The sequence below is a fragment of the Oncorhynchus tshawytscha genome, linkage group LG32, assembly GCF_018296145.1.
Source record: "Oncorhynchus tshawytscha isolate Ot180627B linkage group LG32, Otsh_v2.0, whole genome shotgun sequence".
Classification (NCBI taxonomy): Eukaryota; Metazoa; Chordata; class Actinopteri; order Salmoniformes; family Salmonidae; genus Oncorhynchus; species Oncorhynchus tshawytscha.
Genome location: NC_056460.1, coordinates 12455889 through 12475989, shown reverse-complemented (window position 1 = coordinate 12475989; position 20101 = coordinate 12455889). Strand labels below are relative to the sequence as shown.

At 44.8% G+C, this 20101-nt stretch overlaps 2 protein-coding genes and 2 non-coding genes across 11 annotated transcripts; all 4 read left to right on the top strand.

The window, feature by feature from the left end:
• Positions 1-904: 904 nt before the first annotated feature.
• On the top strand, positions 905-13582 carry LOC112230264 (mitochondrial glycine transporter B). Of its 7 annotated transcripts, none has more exons than XM_024396489.2 (10): positions 905-1057; positions 1404-1474; positions 1658-1789; positions 3198-3287; positions 5410-5534; positions 7703-7787; positions 8320-8502; positions 9659-9827; positions 10098-10261; positions 10506-13582. In XM_024396489.2, exons 3-10 carry the CDS (start codon positions 1775-1777, stop codon positions 10626-10628), a joined length of 954 nt encoding a protein of 317 aa, XP_024252257.1. In that variant the 5' UTR covers positions 905-1057; positions 1404-1474; positions 1658-1774; the 3' UTR covers positions 10629-13582. The 7 variants fall into 7 exon arrangements, with proteins under 7 accessions (XP_024252257.1, XP_042166655.1, XP_024252256.1 ...); XM_042310721.1 differs by having other exon boundaries at positions 1404-1479; positions 1679-1789; XM_024396488.2 differs by having other exon boundaries at positions 906-1057; positions 1679-1789.
• A 1736-nt stretch (positions 13583-15318) lies between these two features.
• On the top strand, positions 15319-20006 carry LOC112230267 (40S ribosomal protein SA). Of its 2 annotated transcripts, none has more exons than XM_024396493.2 (8): positions 15319-15423; positions 16400-16571; positions 17167-17285; positions 17741-17986; positions 18587-18715; positions 19242-19410; positions 19560-19604; positions 19838-20006. In XM_024396493.2, exons 1-8 carry the CDS (start codon positions 15322-15324, stop codon positions 19930-19932), a joined length of 1077 nt encoding a protein of 358 aa, XP_024252261.1. In that variant the 5' UTR covers positions 15319-15321; the 3' UTR covers positions 19933-20006. The 2 variants fall into 2 exon arrangements, with proteins under 2 accessions (XP_024252261.1, XP_024252260.1); XM_024396492.1 differs by having other exon boundaries at positions 19242-19428.
• On the top strand, positions 17502-17643 carry LOC112230468. The gene has a single exon (XR_002950331.1). It is a non-coding gene; the product is annotated as a small nucleolar RNA SNORA62/SNORA6 family (small nucleolar RNA).
• LOC112230480 lies at positions 19643-19761 on the top strand. The gene has a single exon (XR_002950341.1). It is a non-coding gene; the product is annotated as a small nucleolar RNA SNORA26 (small nucleolar RNA).
• Positions 20007-20101: the final 95 nt, after the last annotated feature.

The window sequence follows — 20101 nt, the reverse complement described above, 5'->3', positions numbered from 1 at the left end:
TAAGCATGTAAGTAAAAATAACATTTCCCAGGACATACATCTATGGGCAGAAAGCTTACCTTGTTAATCTAACTGCACTGTCCAATTTACAGTAGCTATTAGTACAGTAGCTATTAGTGAAATAATACCATGCTATTGGGGGGGAGATGATCCTCTAACCCTCCTGTTGTATGTTAAATGTTAGTTCTGTGTTCCTGGTCCAATGACCAAGGACTCTCCTCACCAGTGTCATGATCAAAGACATCAAGAGCCTCATACAGTATACCATTTGGTCATTGTGCTGCCACAGAATGAATTGTGAGCAAAGCATCAAAGGCTTTATATACCAGAGCTGCAAGAAAAGTTCTATATATTATTGAAACAGTGTTGTGATTGTGAGAATGCAAACAGGTGTGGTTCCCATGGAGGAAGTGTTATATTGGGGAAAAGTTCCTGTGGGGGTTGCCATGGAAGGCAAGAAGGGGAGTTGAGGTGTGTGTATGTGTGCTCAAACACATGCATGTGGGGGTCTGGGAGAGAGTGTGTCCCTCTGATGAATGGGCATGTGCCTGAACTCAATTTTCTACACTAATTGTAGTCTCACCCATTAATTTCTAATGACCAGGAACAAACACCACAGCTGTACAAAAGTTTAAACACCCAAAATGTAAATCATGTATTTTGTGTGTTCAGATGCCCTCTGTGGAAAGTCATGGAACCTTATGACAGATTAAATGGACTACATTTTTCAGAGAGAACGTGTAAATCTGTACAATTCGACCGGAACACAGCAGGAGGTTTATACAAAGGAGTGATACTACAAATCAGCTACTGTATTTACACACATGCAGTCCTCAAGTACACCACCAGAGGGTTCAAGGAGTAGAACTAGAAATATTGCCTTTGCTTCCCTCCAACTGTACATTTTGCAGTGGAAAGCGAGATGAAACCGGTTCACAACCAGTTGGCCCCGACTGGTACCGGGTAGAGAGGAGGGGCTTGGCGCGACGTGGGGGAAGTTGCGCATGTCTCACTGACGGTTCAGGTTTGACATTTCCCGACGCCGACAAGAAACAAGGTGCATGGCAACAACTGCATAGTGGTCTACGTGTTAAATCTAGTGAATTACATCTGACTAGATAGTAGATGGCTACACTTTGGTATCTGTGAGCAGTCAAACGTGTTAGTACAAAGCCAGCCAACTACTTTTGCTAGCATTACATTAGCAAAGTCAGCACAGCTAGCTAGCGTCCTTCATTTTGGCGAGACAGTTTGCTAGCTACCTAACGAGCGAACGGGACTATTTCTTTAACCTGAACACCATTGTAGTATTTTACTCAAAAGGTTCGCGCTTACACGTTAGCTCGCTTTTTGTTCAGCTAACAGTTTGCTATCTGGTGTGGTGACTGATTTGTTTATTGTAGCCTGTCACCGGCAAAATGACTGTCTTTGAAATGAACCAAGTCATCGGTCCCTAGCGAACGTCAAAAGCCAGGTAAGGTATGTTATGTGCCGTGTGCATGACATTTGACCCCCTTTTCAATAGCTAAAGCGGTAGGGTTAGCAAACTTATGTATCCAGTTGGACCTGGTGTAGCCCTTTTTATAGTTTAATGGCTGTAGCGAGTCTTTGCAAAGCGTTACATCATTATGTTGACATGCGTATGTAATTGGTCTAGCTATTCACCCCCTTACTGTAGTTGGGGCTGTAAACAAACAGCGACAAGACGGCAAGAGAAGGGAAGGAGGCGCTCAAATCGCCCCTTCAGGATTCATCCACTGCATCAGCATCCACGATGGAGTTGGCACTGGTAAGTTAGTAACGTTAGCTATACATGAACACTGTAGTCCACGGGCATTGTCTTTGGTTCTATACAAGCGAGTTAACCTGACTGACAGTGATACCGAGAATATTCACTTTAAAGGCGCACTATGCAGAAAACGTCCCGCCATTTCCTGGTTGCTAAGAATGTAATAGATCGCCTAATTTCAGTTTATATGACAAACGTGTAGGGAATCGTTTGTTGTTTTACCCATATATACCGCAGTGAAATGTTTTTTCCATAAACAAAAATATATATTTTATCTGATGTTTAGTTTGTGTATAGAAATGACAAAAAACGCAAAAACGAAATTTAGGAACAGGAAGCACAGAAATAAGGCACATAGTCTAAGAAGTAGATATGCTCTAGGCTTGCTTTCAATGAGTGACCGATCTATAAATCAGTTTCTGTGAATTTGGTTTTCACCCAAAAAGTTACATATTGCAGCTTTAAAATGAATGTCAAATAAAAACCAACGATTGCTAAGTTAAACAAACCATACATCTCAGTACACAAGGACTTCTTTTAACAATTTCCACCAAACATTTTACTCAAACACATTTACTTGAACATTGTAGATGCAAAGTTTGGTGGTAACAGAATGATGGCACAACTGTTATTCTGTTAGCAAACTTTGCATCTGCACTGTTTTTCAAGAAAATTCATTTTCTGCAAAGATTTGGTCTGAATACCTGGGGTCATGGGCAGGATTTGACTATTCTCCAGAAGTACAGAGTTGAAATCTACCAAAGTGCGTGGAGGTGAGGCCCAACACCCTTTTATGTTCTACAGGCCATTGTCTGTTGCCATTGCATTCTTTAGAAAAATAGGACGTTTTTTGTAATGTTGAGAATAATGGGTTGTAAGACTAGGCCTGTGACGTCAGGGTAAAGGAGGCTGCCATAGATTGAGAAAGTTGTATTTTCTGTGCTAGCATTGTAATATTCTACTACACTAATTTTACATTGGTTATGTCATCCAGGCCTGGGGAAGACAGTGTAGTACACACGGGCTGAAAGTCACACATTCATTTGCATAAACAGACTCCCACCACCATCCAATTCTCAGTGACCCATATTTAGTGTCACACACACACAGAAAGACAGATACACACGGCGACACAGCCACTGCATGACTCATACATCGCATTTCATAGAGACAAAATTTGTCAGAGAGCGATTTAGAGGGGAGGAGAGAGAGCGGCGCAATTCTGTTGTGTATATGTGTGTGTGTGTGTATGTGCGAATCAGCGAGATAGAGACCAATAGAAGCATGTGGATGAAGCTGGGGTGGGGGTGAGAAGAGGTAGCAGCAGCAAACCATTGTGTGTTAGATTGAGAGAGAGAGAGGGAAGCGAGAGATGGAGATGACTTATTTTGTAATATGCTGTTCGTAGCAGCAGCACAGAGAGAGAGAGGTGAAAGAGGGAGACATGCAACAGAAACAGGATTCTCAAGGAGGCAAACCCTCAAGCATCTTGGGAAAGGTAGGGAGGATAGCCAGTGGTGTTTGTGTGTTATTGTCAAGTGCCAGTGTGGATGCGTTTTCATGCTATGCTGCTGTGCATTTGTGTCTACATGCTTTTACAAATAATTGTTAATCACCATGATTACAGTATTTGAGATCCGGCATCATACGCCTGTCAGCATCTGTCTTTGTGTGTGCCATCTGTGAGTGTGCGTATGTATATATGTTTGTGTGTCCCTGTGTTTTTCAGATTGAGTGTTTAAAATTCACATGTACAGGGTTGCAGGTGTAGTTGGATGGTACAGTGAACATCTGTTGCAGGACTAAGTGAAATAAAACAATGAAAATGGTCATAAAAAACAACAATAGAAATGGCACTATATACATAACTGTAGCAGTGATGAAAGAATACATGTTCATTGAGGCAGAATAAAGACTGTTGTGGGGGTGAACATAGGGAGAGTAGCAGGCAGACTAAATGACCATTGAGGGGGGGTGGGGACCAAGTTAAATTAAACAATAGAAATAATAATAGGATTACACGTATTTACAACTGCAACAGTGATGGATGTCATTGGGGTGGGGGCAGAGTAAAAGACAGCTGTGGGGGGTGGGGGGCTGTCCATAGGGGGAGCAGCAGGGGGGAGGGGGTAGTAGGTAGCTGATTAGTGGTGGCTATTCAGCAGCCTGATGGGCTGGGGGTAGAACCTATTGGCCAGTCTTCCAGTTTTTGCCATGATGCTCCTGTACTGCCCACGTCAGAGTGATGGAAGCGGGGAGAACAGGCCGTGGCTTGGGTCCCTGATGATTTTCTTGACCTTCCTGCAACACCTGGTGTTGTAGATGTCCTGGAGGGCAGACAGTGTGCACCCAGTGGTGGGTTTGGCTGCACGTATCACCCTCTCAAGTACATTACGATCAGAGGCGGTGGAGTTGCCTTACCAGGTTGTGATGCAGTCCGACGGTATGCTCTCGATGGTGCTCCTGTAGAACACTGTGAGGGCCCTCTGGGAGAGGCCGAATTTCTTCAGAATCCTGAAGTTGTTGTGCCGCCTTCACCACGGTGACCGTGTGATTTGTACACAGAGGAATTTAAAGTTATTGACCGTCTCCACCGTGGCCCAGTTGATGAGGATGTGTCCAGCCTGGTTCCTCCTGAATTCCACAATCAGGTCCTTTGTTTTGCGGACGTTGAGGGAGAGGTTGCTTACCTGGCACCACGCCGTTAGTGCCTACCTCCTCCCTGTAGGCCATGTCGTTGTTGTTGGTAATCAGACCTACTACTGTCGCGTCGTCAGCGAACTTGATGGAGTTGGAACTGTGTGAGGCCATGCAGTTGTGGGTATACAGGAAATACAGGAGGGGACTGAGGACGCACCCTTGTGGGGCCCCCGTGTTGAGAATCTGTGTCGAGCACGTAATGTTGCCTACCTTCACCACCTGGGGGTGGCCCTTCAGGAAGTCCAGGACCCAGTTGCATAGGGAGGAGTTCAGACCCAGGGATGTGAGCTTTGTAATGAGCTTATAGGACACTATAGTATTGAAGGATGAGTTGTAGTCCATGAACAGCATCCTCACACTCACATATGCATTCCTTTTATCCAGATGGGTAAGGGGAGTGTGCAGTGCAATGGTGTACGTATGTACGTACGTGCGCCTGTGTGTGTGTTGGTATTTATCAGCGTGTGTCCCATTTATCCCACCGTCTCTAGCTATATTTAGCATTTATCTGTGTACACCCCCCGTATTTGTCTGTCAGACGTGTGAATAATGATAACGCTGAGTCTCCATGTGATTCGCCGTGACAGCTCCTCTGTTTGTGTGTCCACTGTCTGCACGCATCTCCATCACCACTGGTTGTGTGGGCGCTCGCCTGTGTTCTGTGGCTGTCGTTGCAATTTGTTCTATCTGTGTGTATTTGTGCATACATCATGAACATGTTTCTGTACTGTGCAAAGCCTTTTAGGGCATCGTTTGTGTTTTCAAACAGAATGTGCGGTGTAAGCCGTATTTCCTTCCTGCATGCCCGTGCATGTAGCATCAGTCACACACAAAACAACGTGTGGAAGTGTGCTTATCCCTCGTCCCCATTTTTTTCTCTCACCCTCTTCTCTCTCCATGCCCCCCACACCCCCCCTCAGGCGCATCCAGCTCTCAAGGCCTTCATGTGTGGCTCCCTGAGCGGCACCTGCTCCACGCTGCTCTTCCAGCCTCTGGACCTGGTCAAGACGCGCCTGCAGACCCTGCAGAACATCATGAAGCCTGGGTATGTAGTGGAGCTCTGCACTACGGACAACAATCCATATCGCCAATAAATTGACCCTTTTTTGGGGGGTGGCGATTTTTAATTTACTATTTGGGGAGGTGCACAGTTATTTCCACCCTATGTACACTGTGTCAAAGAAATGGCCGTAATACATTATTATTAAGTTATTTGTTTACCAGGTGATCCAGCATTTAAAAGATGACGTAACGCTGCTACAGAAAGAGACCTGTATATTAAACATTTATTTAGTTATGCATTTATTTCTTATAAAGACATGAGACTGATTTTTATATGTAAATGAATTTAGAACTCCATTAGTCTATTGGTGTTTGGTAATTGCAGCATGTTATTTGCTCCAAACACAATGGACTTTTAGACTGCAAAGTAGGCAGTCTACAGGCACCTGCTGCGCAGCTTCAGCTTCGATGTAGTGCAGTGGCAATGACATGTAGGGCTTCACCATCCTACTGGATAACATATCAGTTGTTGTTGCCAAATAGTGCTCTGCACCGACCGGTTTCAGCTCCGATGCTATTTTGGCATGACATTTCTCGTACATTTTGTATTTCTTGTCCAGATTGTGAACCATCTTCTTTTGCGATGTGGTACTTTATCTGTCATTTCATTCCATCAGTTAGTGTGTGTTGCATAGTAAGTTGTGTGTGCAAACTATTCCTTATTGTGTTGTCCCTGGGCACTGCTCATGTCATGACTAGGGCTGTTAGTGACCATATTACCGCCACACCGGCAGTCATAACCACAGTCAAATTCCACGTGACCGTTGAGTCACTAACTAGGCTCCAAAACTGCACTCTGATGCCGCTGATAGCTTACCAAACTCGTTAACTTCTGCTAATGGCCGGTACTCTGCGCTCCATTGTCCCTTTTAAGTCACTCTGTTCTTAAACGGGCTACATTTTCTTCACATCATAATGTTTCTTTAGACCTGCCTAAAATAAATAATGGATTTATTGTAAGGCTGAAAGCAATATTAAATGGATTTATTGTAAGGCTGTAAGCAATATTAAATGGATTTATTGTAAGGCTGTAAGCAATATTAAATGGATTTATTGGACTTGTAAAATGTAGATGTTCCTAAGGTCTGCATCAGTGGCTTGTAGGCTATGCGTGGTAGCCAGAAATGCTAAACACGTTTATGTTAATTAACAGTCAATTACCATTAGTCAGGCAGTTATTTGCATGACAATCACCTGCTGGCAACATTTCATAACAGCCCTAGACATGACACTTGTTGGCCTCTGTCTAATTCTTCTTCTCCATGCGTTCGTCATGCTCTATTACCTGCCTGTGTTTCAAATGGTGGAAACAGTTGTTGGTGTTACCTCGAGTGGTTGCTATAGTTGTGAGACAGTTCAAGCACATCGCCTCACTCTGCTCAATGTCACTAGGTTGAAAACCGAAATGGGCACAAACAACCAACACAGCATCCATCTTTGGCAGCGATTGTTTTTGGATTTCTGGGACGGCAGTTTTTTTGTCTCCGTTCATTTGAACAAGGCTACTCGCAACATCACCAATGAACGAGGCCACTCGCAACATCACTTGGGAGAACTGCCAATAACAGGTGTTGGAAGCTTGGGATAGAACACGACTCTGATTGGCTCGAATGAAACGGCATAGATGAAAGTGTTGAGCTCCGGCAGCGTGACGCTTTTCTCTATGCCTTTATGCTTTCATATATGCTGTGCCGCTCCGTAGGCTATTGTTTAATGCACACAGGAACATTGTGTAATCCCCGAAAATGACCGACATTAGCAAAATTGCTTCGGTATGAGTTCGAAGTGTTGGTGTCTGTAATTTTGGGTTTATCATCCCAGCTTTAGTCTGTAGGACACATGTACACAGAAAGAGCCAGAGACACACATGTGCATGTATACTTGCATAAACACTGATACAGACACACACTGCAGTGTAGAATCCCTCTTCAGTAGCTTTCAGACAGTTTGAATCCCCTCATTTGGCCCATATATGCTAATTGAACACACTTCCATGCTAACAACTCCTCACTAGAATTGACCCCCGAAGACGTGTTGGGAACAAATCTACAGGTTAATCTGTCTTTGTAGACTTTCGCTTATTTTCAAGTATCCACTCTCTTAACTTAATGCATGTTGTGTGTTTAACCATGTATTTATCTCCCGTCTCAGAGCTCCTAAGGTGGGGATGATGACAGTGCTTGTCCAGGTCATTCGGACAGAGACCTTCCTGGGCCTGTGGAAGGGAGTGTCACCGGTAAGAATCGAATCGGTCTGGCTTCCCTGTTCGCCTTGTGGTTTACTTTCCCTGTTTTAACACAGTCTGTGTACGAAGTCTGGCTTAGTGTATCACTTTGGTTTAGTGAATCTTTTTTCTAGGAACCAGGCTTTCTTAGCAGATCACGTCGCTCTCTAAAAACGACAGGCCCTAAAGATGGCGGCCCCATGTACTTATCACAAATGCCTCGTTTGCGCATTTCACCGAATTGTACATTGCTCTCCTTGACTCTTTTATTGTGTCCTCATTAGCACAGTGCACATGATTCCAATTCTCGCTCCAAGACAGCGGCAATTTGAAAACCCCAAAAGGTTGATTGTGCTGATTTATTGCCGTCGAACCATGTCGTTCTCCGTCGTTTAAAAAAAATCAGTGGATGTCATATCTGAATTCCAAAATTTTTATCCACTTCGCCATTGTAGCTGAATTCTTCTTGAAGGTAGAAACAATCTAAATCTTGACCTCTCTCTCGCTCTCCTAACACACTCATTCTCTCTCTCTCTCCCCCCAGTCGTTTGTGCGCTGTATCCCAGGCGTAGGGATCTACTTCTCTACCTTCTACTCACTGAAGCAGCACTACTTCCAGGAGGGCCGGGCCCCTAACGCTGGGGAGGCTGTGCTGCTGGGGGCCGGGGCCAGGGCCGTGGCTGGTGTCTGCATGCTGCCTGTCACCGTCATCAAGACACGCTTCGAGGTGAGAGATTCTTCTCGGTGTTGTGAATGGGGATGGACTACAATAAAAGATGGAGAGGTGAAGGAGCTGGGATTAAGGTATGGTTGAGTGTGAGAGAGGTTGTTACAGCTATATGAGGATGGAAAAAGACTTTGAGGGAGTGGTGTAGGATGGAGAGGGTGGAGGGAGAGGAGCAAGGATGAGGTGAGGGTTGCTACAGCCATGTATGTTTAGGATGGATTAGGGCATGAATGGATGGGGGGGAAAAGGGGTGGAAGGATATATGAATTAAGATGAAGAATGGTTCAGAATGTGTGTGAAAGAGGAAAGGAAGAATGAAGTCAGGAAGTAAACAAAGGAGGAAGGGGAGGAGTTGTTGGTTCAGTAATAGCATAGAACAAGCGCTAGCAGATAGGCTGGGATATTTCTGGTGTCTGTGGGCTGGAGATGGAAGGTATAATTAGAGGGAGGATGATGGTAGAATTAGCAGCCTGCTACCGCAGAGAGAGAGAGAGGGAGAGGGGGGAGATAAAGGGAAAAGACAGGAGAGAAAGAGCAGAGAGAGAGAGAGGTTATCTGACAGTAGAGCTGATTGCCTTGGGAACTAAGCGCTTCTATCTGCATTTGAATAAATGCTGTCGTGTTGGTTTTATAAGGACTGAGCATCTAGCTGTGCATAGAGGATGTGTCACGACTACAAATGTTTACTGGAACTATGTCGCCTGCTAGTTTCTTCATCTGTATGACTATGATGTGTCATCTGTTTATTAATGGGGCTCCGTTGGTTTCCAGGGGTGGTGGATATCTATCTGGTTTAGTGTTTAAATGTTGCTAGTTGTTGTGTGTTGAGTTAGTATTCAGTCAGCGGAGGCTGCTGAGGGGAGGACGGCTCATAATAATGGCCGGAAAGGAGTGACTGGGAAGGTATGAAACCGATGAAAACCATGTGTTTGATACCATTCCATTGACTCCATTTCCGGTCATTATTATGAGCCGTCTTCCCCTCAGCAGCCTCCGCTGTATTCAGCATTGGGGTTCATTTCAATTCAGTCAATTGAAATGGAACCGACCCCAACCCTCGTGGTAACCTGTAGGTATTCCAGAGTGGAGGGTACAACTACGTGATCTACTGTGGTTGTCGTGTATAATGGGGTGTATTACTGTGTGTGTTGCGCAGAGCGGACGGTACAACTACGTGAGCGTCCTGGGAGCTCTGAAGAGCGTGTGTGAGACGGAGGGGCCCAGGGCTCTGTTCTCCGGGCTGACGGCCACACTGCTCCGAGACGCACCCTTCTCTGGCATCTACGTCATGTTCTACAGCCAGGCCAAGAGGTCCCTGCCACCGGGTAAGAGATACACACTCGTCTGCCCTGAGGATACAGTTGTGAGAGGAGGGGAAGAGGGAGAGACCACAAAATGTCACACCGACACACTGAATAGTCAAGTGTGTTACTTCAGCAAGATTTCTTTACATTGGCGTCTGTTAGTGTAAAAAGCTTTTAAACGCCATGTGGGGTATTGCTTGCACTGAATTCCGAGTAATCCAGAATAATGACATGTATTTTCTATTAGTGCCCGAGTAGGTCTGACATTCTCTGTGCGGTCTCTTCCCTCAGAGGTGAGCTCGTCGCCCTATGCCCCGTTGGGGAACTTTGGCTGTGGGGTGATGGCTGGAGTCCTAGCCTCTGTGGTCACCCAGCCAGCTGACGTGGTCAAGACTCACATCCAGGTCAGCCCCTCCCACTGGACAACCAAGGACGCCATTCGCTACATCTACATGGTGAGGACTGAATCTTAATGAAAATATACAGTACATGATTCATTTCCTGTGTGTAAGGTCCCATTCTTGGTCTTCCAATTTTTCCCATTCTGAGGGTATTTTAATCCTTGAGATATAGCTATGGATTTGAAGCACTTCTTATTGAACGTAAATGTTCCTCCAAAAGCGACTGAACATCTCTTGCACGTACTACTGTATTTACCAACTGAACAGTGATTGAACTCTCCTCTTCTCTCTCCTTCAGGAGCATGGTCTGAGGGGTTTCTTCCGTGGGGCTGTGCCACGCTCTCTGAGGAGGACTCTGATGGCAGCCATGGCCTGGACCGTCTACGAACAGCTGATGGCCCGCATGGGACTCAAGTCCTGAGGAGAGGAGTCAGGGAGGAACTGATAAAGGAAGAATGACGTGGGGACTTGTTTTTATACAAAGCAGCAGTTTGAGGGGGAAGAAAGTGAGAAGGAGGGAGAGAGAGGAGGTGTAGGGACTGTTTATCACTGCAACTAGCTTGGGAAAGACAAAGAGGTGGGTGTCGATGGCACGGAAGAGTGAAAGTGTTTTACATGTTGATGTTTATGAGAGTTATTGTGAATGTTTGTATGTCCTTACATTGTCAACCCTGACCTTAAATGACATTCCCTCACTGCTGAGAACTGAACTGATCCCCCTCTGAGTGTGGAGACCATAGAGAACTATCTATTTCTATGGGGGAGACCATAGGGATCTATTTAATTATATTTCTATGGGGGAGACCCTCTCAGACTGACTACTATGGATACCACTCCGGTGACAAGAAACTGTCACTCACTGTCTAGGACTGTGACTAACATCTAGGTGTCTCTAACACTCCGAAGACGAAACGGCAGCTTTGATTTAGTTACCTCAGCAAGAGGTTATCTGCTGGCTAAAAGTGTAGTGGACTGGACAAAGTAACCCTGTGCCATGACCATGCAACATATTTACAAATGACCGGCAGAATACATTATCAGCACAGTGATTATTGCGACCTGTCGACTGACTGAAGGAAATACAATATTTATTGACTGACTGACTGACTGACTGACTAAATCCATTTATTACTAGCTTGGACAATCAAGACAATATTGCTGTGCATTGTAGCAAAAGACTAGGCTGATATTTTCTATACTGCATAATTAGCTACTAGAAACTTGGCATTGGCATACTTAGCCATATTAAAATAGTGTACAGTGGGTGTTCTCCATACCCAATTAAACTGGGATAACATTTCTAGTGCATTCCATTCTGGTTGCAGTGTTATAGACCGGATGTGCTTTATCTAACCAGTAATGGTAGTCAATCCCAGAGCCATTGATGGATAATTGGCTCTAGTCAATCCCATTGGAACCCAGACGATGCAACTCTGGCCCCCTTTGGGCTGTAGCATTGTGAGACAATAGTCAACATCGCGATCATGAACATGCAGCTTCAGCATCACTGTATTACATGGGCCAGATTCAGTAGTCACAAAAAGAAAGCAAACCGGAGGGACTAGCTGATCTTGTCCTATACGAAATGTAAAATCTGTTGGTTTTCTGATGCAAAACATTTTGCGACGGTGTGCACTAATGTACACTACCCAGCTAAATATAGGAATCCATATCAGTGATGCACAGCCATGGTCCTGGATGGTCTCTTATTAGTTTTGTAAATGAATAGGCCTATGTATTCAGTATTTTGAGTAGTTTGTTTTTGGAAGCCCATACACGTGTATATTTTTTAACCCACAGTGTCCAGTGTGCCATGTTCAAAAATAAAAACCCATGACATGTCCGTTTTAAAGAGATGTGTTTATATTGAAAAGCATTGTGCAGATTGAAAATATACACTGAGTGAGCGCAACTAAATATTAGGAGGGTGTTCTTAATGTTTGGAATACTCTGTGTATAGAGCCTGTTGAGCTCTATTGAAGCTTCTAGGACCAGAGATGGCTGAGAGAAACTGATTTAAATCTATATTGGTGCACTAGTAGCACAGGGCTACTCACTCCATGCCATCACTACAATCACTGTTTGCCAACTGCTTTTGCTTTTTACGCACACACATGAAGAAGGACATAACATAGCTTCAATATACACTGGCCAGTTTATTAGGTACATCCATCTAGTACCGAGTCGGACCCCCTTTGCTTCCAGAACAGCCTGAATTATTTGTGGGCGTGGAAACGTTGCTCAATTGGTGTCAAGGGACCTAACGTGCGCCAGTAAAACTTTAGCCACACCATGACACCACCGCCACCAGCCTGGATTGGCAATGGACTCATGCTGCTTACGCCAAATCCTGACTCTGCCATCAGCATGAATGAACAGGAACCGGGTTTCGTCAGACCAGGCAATGTTTTTCCACTCCACAGTTGTCCTGTGTTGGAGATCACGTGCCCACTGGAACCGCTTGTTTATAACTGATAGGAGTGGACCCCGGTGTGGTCTGCTGCAGTAGCTCTTCCTTGGCAAGGATAGATGAGTTGTGCATTCTGAAATCCATTCCCTCTGTTATCTGCCCATTTGTGGGCCTACTGTTAGCTTGCACGATTCTTGCCATTCTCCTCCGACCTCTCTCATTGACAAGCTGTTTTCACCCACAGGACGGCCGCTAACTGGATGTTTTTTGTTTGTCGCGCCAGTTTCCGTAAAACCTAGACACTGTCGTGAGTGAAAAGCCCATTAGGCCGACCGTTTCTGAGATACTGGAACCGGCTCGCCTGGCACCAACCACCATACTACGCTCAAAGTTGCATAGGTCACTCGTTTTTCACATTCTAACGTTCAATCAACTGGTAACTGAATGCCTCGATGCCTGTCTGCCTGCTTTTTATAGCAAGCCGCGGCCACGTGACTCACTGTCTGTAGGAGTGAACCATTTTTGTGAAAGAGGGTGTGTACCTAATAAACTGGCCACTGAGTGTAGTTTGAGTCATTGAGAGGGGAAACACTGAGTTAACCCTAGCTCAATGCCAGTAAGTGAATGCACTTTAGAATTCAACACTCATTCATTCATTCATTCAAGCCCCTTAGCGGCTGGTAAAAGGACTGGGGTGATTAACTTTTCTTGCGAATTGGTAGATCTTCAGCCCTTGTCTGTGTTTTGTTGTTGTAACACAGTAACAACTCTTACCACCAAATTGTCCTGTGCCGTAACATTTTTGCCTTGGCGAGTATCATCACTATTGTCCTTGATATTGTGACTTTACATTGTATATGGTCTGTTATTATTGTCAATATTTTGTGTGTGTGAGTTTGCTCAGACTGATGCTGTGCCTGTTTTTGTTTTTACGTGAATAAAATTCCCCCCATTTTTGTACAATTCCTGATGTTTATTTGATTCAATCTTTGCCTAGATTAACTTCAACATTGGTTCATCGTGTCATCATCCTTTGTGGGTGTCTCTACCTTGAGCTGCTGTATTTTTAGGCTCAAACCTCAGTACCGGGAGGTTTACTACAATGCTGATCAAGGAGAAAACCAGCTGACTTGCCTAAATAGTCTACGCTTTTATTTTTTATTAAATCAAGCATGAGATAGGTATAATCTAATAGAATCAACAAATGAACACCTAAGTTCAGCTTTTATTATGAACCAGAAGATCAATAGTTATTTCTGGTTGCTTATCAAAGTTAGCTGGCTAACTCATTGATCCTAATTTGTTGTATAGCCCGCTGGTCTCTTCAAAGCAACACCACATTGACATAACACAGTGACGGACTACAGCTCATGTCCTCAGAACACCAGGGCCCATGTGTCCTGAGGAAGAGACGGTCACTGCACAAGACAGCCCCACAGCTGACTTTCTCTGATGTGGGGAGAGGGGGATCATGATCAGAGGTTGATCGACACGTGCTGATATGCACAAGGACACAGTCCTTAAAACAGGTTAGGTAAACATATTCTTAAATTACCTCTTTGGCAAGTATTCTCTAACAGCACAGATTCCTTGCAAAGTAGGACAGATCTTTCTTGAAACACCAATCCAGTATCTTTGCTCTCACACTTTTACAGTTGCCCCTGTTAAAATAACATGCATAACCATGAGAAATACATACACCCGTGAGCACAGTACCAATCCATAATGCAAATAGACTTGGCCGATAAAAGCAGAGTAAGGTTGACAACCAGTGACAGAGAGGGGATCTAAAGACAGTGATGATATATCAAAAGAGTGAGGGGAGGTCACAGAAAAGTCTGGTCTTTCAGTGGATTATCAGCCATCAGATATAGATATAGTCTTGTATGACTCATTGCTTCCTACATTTACACTTATCCAGAGTGACTTATAGTTAGAGCATTCATCTTAAGCTAGCTAGGTGGGGCAACCACATATCACAGGCAGAGTAAGTACACTTTTCCTTGAGGTGAGGAAGGGAATTATTTGATACTCTTTGAAAAGGTAGGGTTTCAGGTGCTTTTGGAAGATGGGCAGGGACTCAGCTGTCCTAGCTTCAGGGGGAAGCTGGTTCTATCATTGGGGTGCCAGGACAGAGAAGAGCTTGGACTGGGCTGAGGGGGAGCTGCCCTCCCATACGGGTGGAGCTTCGACTGGAAGCCAGTGGATTGTGTGGAGGAGCGGGAAAACTTGGGAAGGTTGCAAACCAGGTGGGCTGCAGTGTTCCTCTTCTTCTCTCTCCTGACTGACTATGTATTTCATCCCAGGCAGGAACCGGCTGAAATGAATCACTTTCTTATGATGTGGCCTGAATTGATTTCATTTCAAAGCAGTTGATTTTATATTCCCTTTGAACATTACCGAATTGGATAACGTCTTAATTGAAGTGGCATCAAAATATTCAAAGTTATAAGTACCTCAAAATGGCAACCTATAATTTTACTAGACTATAAAGCGTTCAATCAATCATTACTATATGGGGTGACGGCATGATCTCTTGGTATGAACTTTACAGTATTTAATTATAGATTTAACTGAATTTGAAGTGACAACTGCTTCTCATCATAATTTATGCCCTTTCTCATAGCACTTTAGACTCGAATGATTTCACCACCATCTATCGACCTTTTTATGAATTATTCTACTCTTCATCCTGGAGAAGGAAATGGAAGATGATTGGTGGAATTTACAGTATATATGGACGTCACTTCCGTTTATCTTTCTCTTTTACCGTGAGGTACAGAACTCCATACGGCGTTGTCTCGTGGTGAGATAACAATTTACTATTTTCTTGAGATAAAAGTTGCGGAGACAAATACTAAAGCCTTGTTACCTTCAACTATGAAGTTGTGTCTGATTGTTTCCTATATCCGTATAAATACAACCGCTGTAAATAGCGAATTACATGTTAGACAGCTAGGCCAGAAGCCATGGCTACTACTAACTTTAGCACTAGTAGCTAGTTCAGCCATGCGTGCTCGTGAAATCCATTGAGGAAGCTGGATACTAATAACTAAAGTTACCAACATCCATAGAGCCAACCAGACTAGGTTCACACATGTTTCAATAAGGTATCAGTGTAATGCTCTTTTGCAACATTGTATTTATTGATATGAATTGGTCAGCAACATTGCATCACTATTTATTTAACTAGGCAAGTCAGTTAAGAACATTTATTATTTACAATGACGGCCTACCAGGGAACAGTGGGTTAACTGCCTTGTGGCAGAACAACAGATTTTTACCTTGTCAGCTCAGGGATTCGGTCCAGCGACATATCGGTTAGTTACTGGCCCAACCCTCTAACCAATAGGCTACCCGCCGCCCCTCTTCCCCACATGCTCAAACCGATCATCACTCTTGAGATCAGATGTCATTCATAAGGAACGGCAACAATATTTTGATTTAATAATTGTAAATTCTATTTTTAGAAACGGATTCCAAGTCCCCATGACAAGTGCCTGTATAAGTACACTAAATCATTATAAGCATTGCAGTTTTGATAGTTTGTTCAGCACACAATTAAAGCCTGACACCGTCTAATGTCTGTGTTCAGGTGTCGGAAGTGTGCCAGAGTGATCCGGCCAGGTTTTCGCTAACATCAGTAGGGCTGCTGCCCAATGACTGGAGTTTGATAGTGACCTGAGCCACAATGACCCCTCAGTTCCAACAGCAACCATTCCCTGCTTCCCTACCTTTTATACAACATCTCACTGGTCTCCCCTTTTTTTCTCCCCCGCCAGCTTTTCCACATAACTCGTAACTTAGGAAAAGTGGTCACGATGTCCGGAGGTCTGGATGTGCTGCAGATGAAGGAGGAGGATGTGCTCAAGTTCCTGGCAGCCGGGACCCACCTGGGAGGTACCAACATGGATTTCCAGATGGAGCACTACACGTACAAGAGAAAGAGTGATGGTGAGGAATACGAGATCCCTGGTTATTTGTCACTTTATGATCTGAAGACTTCCTGACCTCGCACATATTTTGACTGTGGAGGATGTGAATGCTTTTGTTCCAGCTCTGCATTATCATACGCAATTCAACTATTCGTGGTCTTGAGTCTTGACATGATACACTGAATCAGATGTGTCAGTGCTGGGCTGGAACAATAGTCTGCACACAAGTTTATATGATCAAGAGTTGTCGATACCTCTGAAATACACATTCCCCTTCTAAAAGCACTTGCGTTGTCCGGTCAGTGACTGGGTGAGTTGTCGTTGGAAGGGAATAGTAAAACCATCACTGTGGGTGAGATGGCAGTCTGAAACCGTAACTGACTCATCTCAATCAGTGATGGAACATCTTTCTAATATTGAATGTTTTTCTCTAGCTCAAACATTTATCCAATAGAGAATGATCTCAATGTTGGTGAAACACCAGTCCTCAGTCAGTTTTAATCGGTACAGTCTTTTTCTTCATTGATTGTCCTGAGAAAGGATAGCATGTGTATAGACATTATGGCTGTATGCATGTCGGGTATCAACATGTTTCAACATGGTTGTCCCCTCAGGTGTGTACATCATCAACCTGAAGAAGACATGGGAGAAGCTGCTGCTGGCTGCCCGTGCCATCGTGGCCATTGAGAACCCAGCTGATGTCTGCGTCATCTCCTCCAGGAACACTGGACAGGTGAGACCTCCACTGCTAGCTCACCTGACATAGTCGAGGGCCCAGAGTTTCTCCTGGGTTATGTTCAGGAGGCGCAAAATGGAAGTGAACACTAAAGAGGAGAGGTACTATCTATACTTGTCCAATAAGAAACTTGTTTTCATTTACTGGTGTGTCCTGATGACCATTACCGTGGTCAGGTCAGTTGGCCTGATGTAATTGTGAGTGACTAGCTAAACGGCACACAATTAAAGCCTGGCACTGTGACATCTGTGTTCAGGTGTCGGAAGTGTGCCAGAGTGATCTGGCCGGGTTTTCGCTAACATCAGTAGGGCTGCTGCCCAATGACTGGAGTTTGATAGTGACCTGAGCCACAACCAAACATACCATATTACTGCTAAGTTATATTCTTGATTGAGTCACCTCCTGCTTGTTAGCCAATCCAGTAACTCCTCTCCCTGTTCTCCTCCAACCAGAGGGCTGTGCTGAAGTTTGCGTCCGCCACCGGCGCCACCACCTTCCACGGTCGTTTTACCCCCGGAACCTTCACCAATCAGATCCAGGCTGCTTTCCGTGAGCCCCGCCTCCTGATCGTGACAGATCCCCGTGCCGACCACCAGCCCCTGACTGAGGCCTCCTATGTCAACATCCCCACCATCGCCATGTGTAACACTGACTCTCCCCTCAGATATGTGGACATCGCCATCCCCTGCAACAACAAGGTACAGACAGGCCATAGACTACAGATATATGTTCTAGTGGTTTCACATTTTTTATATGCATGTGTATATATAATGTGTATGTGTGAATAAGAGAGAGAATGACTTGAACAGCATATCATATCAGTTTTGTCCCCAATAGTGTTTCCTTAAAGTGAAAGGGTAGATGGGAACTTCCACCGATCTTGGCCAACTGATGGAAATATGCAGCACACAATTAAAGCCTGACACGGTCTGATGTCTGTGTTCAGGTGTCGGAAGTGTGCCAGAGTGATCTGGCCGGGTTTTCGCTAACATCAGTAGGGCTGCTGCCCCATGACTGGAGTTTGATAGTGACCTGAGCCACAACCATGAACCCTACTGGGACTCTTCCTTCCTAGGGAGTTTCCTTCGCACTTCCTCGTCAGTAGTCGAAGACGCCCTCCCACGTAGTCATGTTTTTACTGGGTATCAGTTAATCCACTAACCAATTCTACTAGTTTAGACTGATCAATTCTCTTGATGGCCTTCATGTCTCTGTATGACTGACTGCCGGTGCATATAATCATCAGTGCATTAGTATACAAATCTATGTATAACTGACTGTTGTCTCTTGTGTTCCAGGGCCACCACTCTGTTGGTCTGATGTGGTGGATGCTGTCTAGGGAGGTGCTGCGGATGAGGGGCACCATCTCCAGGGAACACCCCTGGGAGGTCATGCCTGATCTCTACTTCTACAGAGATCCAGAGGAGGTAACTGACATACTGGGGCACTATGGTTCACACACGGTTTATACCAGGGGTTTTCAACTGGTCGTGGAGAGCTGAAGGTTTGAGGTTTTTGATCTAGTCCTGCACTAATTGTTTGATACAACTTAACTAATCATGATCCTCTGTCTTGACCACTGTTAATTGAATCAGATGTGTTGGTGCTGGACTGGAACAAAAACCTGCTCACCGTGTAGCTATTCAGGAACTGAGTTCGGAGACCTCGAATGCACATTCCCCTTCTAAAAGCACTTGCTTAGTCCGGTCAGTGACTGGGTGAGTTGTCGTTGGAAGGGAATAGTAAAACCATCACTGTGGGTGAGATGGCAGTCTGAAACCGTAACTGACTCATCTCAATCAGTGATGGGATAACTTGAAGCAAAATATGCTTCTGATGTGATGTTGCATGCTTGCGCTAAGAATCCATATACCTGTGGTGCCTGCATACCTGAGCTCTCACTCAAATTGTAACGTCACAACACTAATTTGTAACCTCTTCGTCCCGTTCCAGATTGAGAAGGAGGAGCAGGCCGCGGCCGAGAAGGCTGTTGGCAAGGAGGAGTTCCAGGGTGAGTGGACCGCCCCCACGGCCGACTTCGCCCAGCCCGAGGTGGCCGACTGGTCCGAGGGAGTGGCAGTGCCCTCTGTGCCCATCCAGCAGTTCCCTGCTGGCATTGAGGGTAAGAGCTTCACCGAGGGTAAGCGATGAATACACAGGAGTGGAGGCCACAAATGCAAAGGTGGATGGAGTAGCACATTTTGACAATCACAAAACAAAATGGCTACCGGAGTACATTTGACTCAAACTTTGTTTAATTCTCCTTTTCAGCCGCTGCTCCTTCCAAGGCCCCAGCTGCAGCTGAAGGCTTTGCTGGTGAGTTGTACTGAAAGTAAATTAGTATTGCCCCTTTTTTGCCCATCTAGGATCTAAAATGTCCTATATGACCAACACAGAGGGGTAGAGTAGTTCTCTCATAAACCTGTAGTGAAGCATCAAATCCTCACTGCGGATCCTGTCGGGAGAAACACAATTTCTCTTGACTGTGGAAATGTCTACGATAAATGGTTTGATTGTATTTTTACACACGCATGATTGTATTCCTACAGAGGATTGGAGTGCCCAGCCTGCCACAGAGGATTGGTCCGCTGCCCCCACTGCCCAGGCTACCGAGTGGGGTGGTGCCTCCGCTGATTGGTCCTAAGTGGTGTCGATCACTCGAGTCAAAAGCTGTGCTGTAAACAGTGACGTCAATAAACTTGGCTTATTGTTTTTAAACTTGTCTATTTTTCTTGGGGTGAGGTCGATTTACAAATACATGGGTTTATTATATTGTTTTTTTTTGCATTGACAGAATTTCATCTCATCTACTC

Coding starts and splice junctions, on each gene's coding strand:
- LOC112230264 (XM_024396489.2), top strand. Junction 8,503..9,658: donor TCATCAAGACACGCTTCGAG/GTGAGAGATTCT, acceptor TGTGTTGCGCAG/AGCGGACGGTACAACTACGT. Junction 9,828..10,097: donor CAAGAGGTCCCTGCCACCGG/GTAAGAGATACA, acceptor CTCTTCCCTCAG/AGGTGAGCTCGTCGCCCTAT.
- LOC112230267 (XM_024396492.1), top strand. CDS start 15,322: ATGGAAGATGATTGGTGGAATTTACAGTATATATGGACGTCACTTCCG. Junction 18,716..19,241: donor TCTACAGAGATCCAGAGGAG/GTAACTGACATA, acceptor GTCCCGTTCCAG/ATTGAGAAGGAGGAGCAGGC. Junction 19,605..19,837: donor TGCAGCTGAAGGCTTTGCTG/GTGAGTTGTACT, acceptor GTATTCCTACAG/AGGATTGGAGTGCCCAGCCT.